General features: G+C 38.6%; 1 protein-coding gene and 1 long non-coding RNA gene across 3 annotated transcripts in view; one reads left to right on the plus strand and one right to left on the minus strand.

The window, feature by feature from the left end:
- The window catches only part of LOC117407002 (oxysterol-binding protein-related protein 9-like), a 55,704-nt gene extending 49,261 nt beyond the window's left edge, over positions 1–6,443 (plus strand). For both annotated transcript variants that reach the window (XM_059031837.1, XM_059031838.1), the window contains 4 exons: positions 340–418; positions 748–839; positions 4,499–4,634; positions 5,075–6,443. In XM_059031837.1, the coding sequence (XP_058887820.1) occupies positions 340–418; positions 748–839; positions 4,499–4,634; positions 5,075–5,146 (379 nt within the window). In that variant the 3' untranslated portion in view covers positions 5,147–6,443. The remainder of the gene's footprint in view (positions 1–339; positions 419–747; positions 840–4,498; positions 4,635–5,074) is intronic.
- On the minus strand, positions 6,210–7,792 carry LOC131738139 (uncharacterized). The gene is made up of 2 exons (XR_009329671.1): positions 7,299–7,792; positions 6,210–6,907 (listed from the first exon to the last, which is right to left on the minus strand). It is a non-coding gene; the product is annotated as an uncharacterized LOC131738139 (long non-coding RNA).
- Between the last annotated feature and the right edge of the window lie 1,086 nt (positions 7,793–8,878).

An 8,878-nucleotide genomic window follows, 5' to 3' on the forward strand; every position in this document is an offset into this window, starting at 1 on the left:
GTACCTTGCTCAAGGGTACAGCAGCAGTGTCCCCCACCTGGGATTGAACCCACGACCCTCCGGTCAAGAGTCCAGAGCCCTAACCACTACTCCACACTGGAGTAGGGGTATAGTAGACCCAAGTGATGTGTTATATTTCAGATGGCGTGTATCAAATAATGTTGCGTTAATATAATTTTATATAAATAATTAGTATAGAGTGCACTGACCTCTTGTGGTGTGGACTGGTTAGCACAGTGGTAGTAATGGTATATCCTGAAACATTCAGTTTAAAGCACATTCATTGGTGTTTTTTTCCCAGGTTAAATGATTCTTTTGTACCTTTCCCTCTCTTTGTAGTCCCCCCAATGATAAGAAGTCATTCTGTTCCATTGAGGGCGAGTGGAATGGTGTCATGTATGCAAAGTGGGCATCGGGGGTAAGTGTGCACCTCTCTCTCGTTGAACCCAAAATACAGACTTCCTGAAATGTTACTGTGTAATGATTGGGGTCCCTTCTTGTGATTGCACTAGAAACTACAGGGGCTTTTTACAAATGCAGGATGTAAGAAGGCAGGTTAGAGTTTTTGATCAACTGGTTTCAAACGTATAGCCAGTTTGTTATTATGGGCACTAGTTTCAATGCAACCACTGGCATTGAGTATTTGTTTTATATCTTTGTTAATCGTAGTTGTTTCATCAGCCTGCCCATGTGACCGCTAATGGATGTAAGCAGAGACCATGTGCAAATGTTAGGCTTGTCTTGTAGGAGAGCAACTTGTTTATCGACACCAAGAAGATGAGCACGATCAAGAAGAAAGTGAGGAAGCTGGAAGACCAGTTGGAGTACGAGTCCCGGAGGTGAGGAGTTGCTTCCCTTTTCTTTTTATTTATTTATATATGTGTATGGATGCAGTTGTAGTCAAACGTTTACATACCACAATGGAAATGTATAATTTCTAGAAATTTCTCAAAAACAAAGAATTTTAGGAAAAATCTTTTGTAGCAAAAGTTTGCTTTTGTGGATGAGGGAAAAAGTTACAAGAAATAGACATCTGCAATTATATATTTCAGTAAATTTTTTTGCAAAACTCAAAAAATGCTAATTCAAAAGTATTCATACCCTTTGATGCTATGATAGTATTGTCTACAAAGTGCTAGAAATTTCAGTATGATAATGCAGAACCTAATCCTAGAAAACTCTAGAAAAAGCTGGATTGTAGGTGAACATTCTTAGAGAGTATAAAAGGGTTAGGCATAGGATGATTGCTGTCAATATGGGGAAAAAGTAAAGAGCTATCTGAAGGCAGAAAAATATTTATTGTCATAAAGCTGGAGAAGGATACAAGAAGATTTCCAAGCATTTGAGTATCCCAATTTCAACTATTGTTTCAATATATAGTGCTTTGCAAAAGTATTCAGACCCCTGACCAATTCTCTCAGATTACTGAATTACAAATGGTACATTGAAATTTCGTTCTGTTTTGATATTTTATTTTAAAACACTGAAACTCAAAATCAATTATTGTAAGGTGACATTGGTTTTATGTTGGGAAATATTTTTAAGAAAAATAAAAAACTGAAATATCTTGCTTGCATAAGTATTCAACCCGTGCTGTGGAAGCTCCCAGTTTACACCGATGAAATTGCCCTAACGAGGACACAATTACCTTACCATTGGCCTCCACCTGTGAACCATCCAAGTGTTTGGATATCCCAGTGAGCACAGTTGGATCAATAATCAGGAAGTGGAAGCTGCATCACACCACCCAGGCACTGCCAAGAAAAGGCCGTCCCTCAAAACTCAGCGCTCAAACAAGGAGACTTGTGAGAGAAGCCACAGAGACTTTGAAGGAGCTACAGAGTTCAGTGGCTGGGAGTGGAGTAATGGTGCACCAGTCAACCATATTAAGAGCTCTGTATAACACTGGCCTGTATGGGAGGGTGGCAAGAAAGAAGCTGTTACTCAAAAAGTACCATCTGAAAGCACGTCTGGAGTTTGCCAGAAAGCATGAGAGTGACCCAGCTGCGATGTGGGAAAAGGTTTTATGGTCAGATGAGACCAAGATAGAGCTTTTTGGCCAAAACTCAAAGTGCTATGTGTGGCGCAAATCTAACACTGCCCATGCCTCAAGACACACCATCCCTACAGTGAAGTATGATGGTGGCAGCATCATGCTGTGGGGATGCTTCTCATCATTAGGGACTGGGCATCTTGTTAAAATTGAAGGAAGAATGGATGGAGCAAAATCCAGGGAAATACTGCAAGAGAACCTGCTTCAGTCCGCTAAAAAACTGAAGCTTGGGAGGAAATTCACCTTTCAGGAGGACAATGATCCCAAGCACAAGGCCAAAGCAACATTGGAGTGGCTCAAGAACAAAAAGGTGAATGTCCTACAGTGGCCCAGTCAAAGTCCTGATCTCAATCCCATTGAGAATCTGTGGCACTATTTGAAAATTGCGGTCCACAAGCATCGTCCAACCAACCTGAACAACCTGGAGCAAATCTGCCAAGAAGAATGGGCCAAAATCACTCCGACACTGTGTGCAAAGCTGGTACATACTTACCCCAAAAGACTTAAAGCTGTTATTACAGCAAAAGGTGGCTCTACCAAATATTAGTGTGTGGGGGTTGAATACTTATGCAAGCAAGATATTTCAGTTTTTTTATTTTTCTTAAAAATATTTCCCAACATAAAACCAATGTCACCTTACAATAGATTTTGAGTTTCAGTGTTTTAAAATAAAATATCAAACAGAACGAAATTTCAATGTACCATATTATAATATGAGAGAATTGGTCAGGGGTCTGAATACTTTTGCAAGGCACTGTATATATCAAAAAGTACAAGACTCATGATACTGTCACAATGCTCCTTCAGTCTGGAAGAAGGTTCTTTCACCAACAACAAATAGAAGAATTGTGAGGAAGGTTAATAACAATCTGAGACTTAACTGCCAAAGATATATTAAAAGTGAATTGGCTGCAAGTGGGACTGGGGTTTCCATTTCAACCAGAGGTCTCAATGGTCGCAGGCCAAGGAAAAAGACACTTAGGAAAGCGTCACAAGGACAATTACTTAGTTTGCAAAATGGCATTTGAATGATGGATATGAGTTCTGGTCAAATGTTTTGTGGAGTGATGAAACAAAAATCGAGCTATTTGTTCACGCCAATAAACGTTACGTTTTGGAGAAAGTCTGGGGAGACGTACAAAGAAAAGAACACCATACATGCTGTCAAGCATGGAGGTAGTAATATTCTTCTATGGGACTGTTTTTCCTCTTATGGCACAGGGAATTTAGTTCCAATACATGGTAGCATACTAAAAGATACTAGCCAATCATCTGAAACCCTCTGCTACAGAACTTGGTTTAAAGAGCATCTGGACACTCCAACACGACAACGATCCAAAGCACACATCAAAATCTACTTCAGAATGGTTAAAGAAGAATAAAATCAAGGTTCTGGAATGACCTCGCCAAAGTCCTGATCTAAATCTGATTGAGAATCTTTGGTATGAGTTGAAGAAGGCTGTGCACAAGAGAAGTCCTCGGAATTTGAATGAACTGGAACGAGTGGTTAAAAAAAAAAAATAATAATCATTGAAGAATCATGCCAAAAGCTCATTGCCAAATATCCTCATCATTTAAAAGAGGTTACTATTGCTAAAGGTGCCTCAACTAGCTATTAATTTCATTTTCCTTGTCAGGGTATGAATACTTTTAAATTGGCATTTTTGGAGTTTTGCAATAAAAATTGCTGAAATAAGTAATTGTAGACATCTATTTCTTGTAACTTTTTGCTTTTGTGGATGAGAGGAAAAAAAAAAACATTTGCTACAAAATTTCTCGAAGTTATATATTTCCTTGAGGTATGTAAACTTTTGACTACAACTGGTGTGTGTGTAAATATATATATAAATATAATTATACAAACAGCAACTGGGGGATACATTCTGTTGGGATCTGACAGAGATGATGTATATAACTGGGAGATTTTATAAAGACAATCTGCCACTGCACAGCTGTTGTGAGATTCACTTCACCACAGAGCAATATAACTTGGCAGATGCACACATTCTCTAATGCATAATGTCCAATTAAAACAAGTGAGAAAGCTGTTTGGTTGACATTTTTAGAATGCCCTCAATTAAAACTGATCACTGTATCATTTTAAGATTGATACAGTACCTGTGGAATATGGTACCCGAGACCATTGTACACCTGCCACACTGCATGCAGTTTCAGTATGATTGACAAAGTTAGTGTTACTGGAAATGCAACCCTAATGCTGATGTGTTTCCACTTATCTGCCAGTGTCTGGTGATCGATTTAAAACAACATTAACCGATTTGGCAGGAACTTCCCTTGCTGCAAATATGGCAGCCATGAAGTATAGTATGTATGTCAGTGAAACAAATTGGGGAATATTAACTAGACACAAGTACTAATCTTGGACTACATTACCTAAAGCTGCACAATCACAGCTGCTTTGAAACAAACCTCCTCTCATTTCAGCCTGTGGAAGGACGTGACGGTTAATTTAAAATTAAGAGACATTGATGCTGCAACGGAAGCAAAGCACAGCCTTGAAGAGAAGCAGAGAGCGGAGGCCCGAGAGAGGAAGGAGAAGGAGATGCAGTGGGAAACACGGGTGAGTACACAAACTGTTCTGCTGGCTGTTCACATGTTTAGTTTGTGAAAGCACTGTGAACCATAGTCCACGTACTGAACATTGCATTGCAGTATGGTGAGAAACATAGACTCCAGTACAATCAATGTAGCTGAATGCTGTTTTCAAATAAATATCTAATTCTTTGTTGAAATAAAAACTGGAGCTTAGGAGATGAGCAGGACTAAAAAACATTTCCAAAACTAAACTGTGCAATATAACTATGCAAATCTAGTGCAATGTTTTAGCATCAGAAGATATCCTGTGACCTATTGTCGTGATTGATTTTTAGGATTTTTTATTGTACCAAATTTTACCCACTAGGATGTTCTTATCTTGATTTTTTTTTTTTTTGTTTGTTTCTAGTTAACAAGGATCAGTTAGCATTGTTGCACTCAGTAACTCTTGTTTCTGCTTTGCAGTTATTCCATGAGGATGGAGAATGCTGGGTCTATGATGAACCCCTTTTAAAACGTATGGCTGCCAAACAATGAGACTGGGTAGGGGGAAAAAAAATAAATCAAAGGACTTTTGGAGTCTTCAAAAGAACTCTTTAGAAACCACTTCTCATTAAAGGCTTTGAATGACAGAATATGTACTCTGCTTCCCCCCCTTCAGAAGTGAAGATTTCTCTCGAGCTCTGCTCCATGAATCACCGCCATCATAGATTTTTAAGCAAGTCTAAAGAATTCTGAAGCATCTTACTTTTTTTTTTTTTTGGGGGGGGGGGGGGGGTGATGGTGGATGTTGTTCTGCATCTCAGGGAAACTGATGATTTGAAGGAAAAAAAAAACACAATTTCAGAAACCTTTTGTGGAGGAGGGGGAGAGAAAGAGAGAGAGAGAGGAGTGGGAACTTTGCTTGCTGAAGTAGCCAGCAATGGCTGTATGTTTTTTCCTCTCTGTTCATATTGGCTGTGTGAGGATAAGAGTACCTTCAAACCTCCGGTGTCATTATGCATAATCCAGAGAACTTTGTCCCATTTTCCTAAACTATCTCACCCTCCCTCAACCACTGTACAAATGTATATTGAAAAGAAAGCTGCTCAGTCAGTAGAACAAGCTCCAGAAATTGTTTTTCAAACCAGTGCATTAACAGTGGACCAGGCTAGAGTCAGTGGATCAACAGACCAATTTCATGTATTTTACTTTAAAGGGGCCAGGTAACAATAGCAAGCTTTTTTGCACACCCAAATAAGGCTTGCCCATTTAGTAAACAAGAACCAATCACATCTAGTTAGATAAAGAAAAAAAAATCTGTGCTTTGTCATCAGAAATAAAAGCACTTCACTACAAGCTTGCACGCTCTGTAAAAGTTCTTATGTTAGGCTGCAGAAAATCTTAGCTGGATGTTCACATGTATCCTATCCTAGCCTGGTTCCAGTGATCCTGTGTTAGTGTAAATGGCAATCTGCTTTATATACCTTCTACAGACATGTAAACACAGCAAGAACTCAATTTCATTTATTTTTGGATCTGTTTAGTTGTTATATATATATATATATATATATATTCTCTCACAGCCAATGATTTTTTTTTTTGTGTGTGTGTGTGTGTGTGTGTGTGTTAAATTAAAATGAATTGAGGCCTTGCTGTTCTTGCGGTATCTCTCGCTTGAAAAATAAATCAGTATTTTTATTTTAAAGACTTGTTTCAAAACTTAACCAATGATTGTACCAGATTCTCCTGTTTATTGATGCAGATATTAAACCTTAACGAATTTATCCTTTTTTGTTTTGCATATGTTTCATGTATTTGTATTTAATTCATAATAAAGCTATAGTGTGATCAATTGGTTTTGAAGGTTGTTTTTTTTTTGTCACACTGATGCGCTTATGGCAAAACAGATACAATAGATATGTCAAGCCAATAAACATTATCTTCTGCTGCTTTCAAACATTTCTAGAGAAAGTTCTAACAGGTACCATTCCTTAAAGGGATAGGGTATACAATGAAACCACCTCAGCACAGTAGCAGGTTTACAACCAGTTTAATAAAGTACAGTAAACTGATGCCATGATTTATAAAAGCAGTCTCTATACACTGCATCTGTCAATAACAGTATTGTTTTAGGTAATCCTAAGTGATTGTTTGAAGTGACAAGGATGGTGCAACATTCTGAAAGTGTTCCTCAGAATCATATGTCCTCACCACTCCCACAAGGTAGTCTTAGCCAGTCAAGTAGTCATCCATGGCCACAACATACAGCTTTGTCCTTGCCACCTCTACAGAGCACTAGAGATTGCCAACCGTAATCTGACAAAGGAAGTGGAATAAATAATTTATTGGAATACACTGTATAGAAAATTGATGCAGTAAGAAAAGCTAAAAGTATCTAACATCAATGTGTAGAGACCACTGGTCATCAGCACTTTCAACCCAGATGACTATCAGCTCAAAGCAGGTGCAGATAAGACAGATGACATGCAGTAACTGGGCAGGCTTTTTTTTTTTTTGATAGATTAAAAACAAACAAACAAACAAAAAACAACTCTCAGCCCTTCCCCTAGAGTTGCTAGGCAGCAGATTATTATGACGACAATGAACAATTGTGTGTCCCAAAGTAGTGCCCTTGCTCTTTCAAAATTATTAAAAGGGTGGTTTTCAATAAAAGAAAAAAAATGTAAGTACAGTTGAATCCACTCACTTGCAGTGCGTTTTTGTGACTGGTGAAAGATCGTCAGGATTTCTCAGTGCGCCGGCTTTCTCCCCCTCAAGTTAACCTGCCAATTTTACATCTGTCAACTGAATTCGTGGAAGGTAAATCTATATATTAAATACTTTAAAGTCTTTATTCTAAGTTTCTGTAAAGTTGTTCAAAGTAACATTACAGTTAATGTAAGGCTGTAGTTAATGCATACTCCATAAAATTAGCATTACAGTATGTACTGTAATTATTGGAAGTACTCATGACTTCAAGGTAATGTTACATTTTACACACATTGACCCAAAACCTTATCTGGAGCGCTGGTTATATTAATAACTTGCAAGACCATCTTTTCAAGCCAATAAACACAGCTTCTAAATATTGCTAGTTCACTACCAGTAGAACATATTATTGTGAAGAATGTGCCAGTAAATCTGCATTTACTGCTATATTAATACTGCATGTACAGTGCCTTGCGAAAGTATTCGGCCCCCTTGAACTTTGCGACCTTTTGCCACATTTCAGGCTTCAAACATAAAGATATGAAACTGTAATTTTTTGTGAAGAATCAACAACAAGTGGGACACAATCATGAAGTGGAACGAAATTTATTGGATATTTCAAACTTTTTTAACAAATAAAAAACTGAAAAATTGGGCGTGCAAAATTATTCAGCCCCCTTAAGTTAATACTTTGTAGCGCCACCTTTTGCTGCGATTACAGCTGTAAGTCGCTTGGGGTATGTCTCTATCAGTTTTGCACATCGAGAGACTGAAATTTTTGCCCATTCCTCCTTGCAAAACAGCTCGAGCTCAGTGAGGTTGGATGGAGAGCATTTGTGAACAGCAGTTTTCAGTTCTTTCCACAGATTCTCGATTGGATTCAGGTCTGGACTTTGACTTGGCCATTCTAACACCTGGATATGTTTATTTGTGAACAATTCCATTGTAGATTTTGCTTTATGTTTTGGATCATTGTCTTGTTGGAAGACAAATCTCCGTCCCAGTCTCAGGTCTTTTGCAGACTCCATCAGGTTTTCTTCCAGAATGGTCCTGTATTTGGCTCCATCCATCTTCCCATCAATTTTAACCATCTTCCCTGTCCCTGCTGAAGAAAAGCAGGCCCAAACCATGATGCTGCCACCACCATGTTTGACAGTGGGGATGGTGTGTTCAGGGTGATGAGCTGTGTTGCTTTTACGCCAAACATAACGTTTTGCATTGTTGCCAAAAAGTTCGATTTTGGTTTCATCTGACCAGAGCACCTTCTTCCACATGTTTGGTGTGTCTCCCAGGTGGCAAACTGTAAATGACACTTTTTATGGATATCTTTAAGAAATGGCTTTCTTCTTGCCACTCTTCCATAAAGGCCAGATTTGTGCAGTATACGACTGATTGTTGTCCTATGGACAGAGTCTCCCACCTCAGCTGTAGATCTCTGCAGTTCATCCAGAGTGATCATGGGCCTCTTGGCTGCATCTCTGATCAGTCTTCTCCTTGTATGAGCTGAAAGTTTAGAGGGACGGCCAGGTCTTGGTAGATTTGCAGTGGTCTGATACTCCTTCCATTTCAATATTATCG

This window comes from Acipenser ruthenus, chromosome 10, assembly GCF_902713425.1.
Source record: "Acipenser ruthenus chromosome 10, fAciRut3.2 maternal haplotype, whole genome shotgun sequence".
NCBI lineage: Eukaryota > Metazoa > Chordata > Actinopteri > Acipenseriformes > Acipenseridae > Acipenser > Acipenser ruthenus.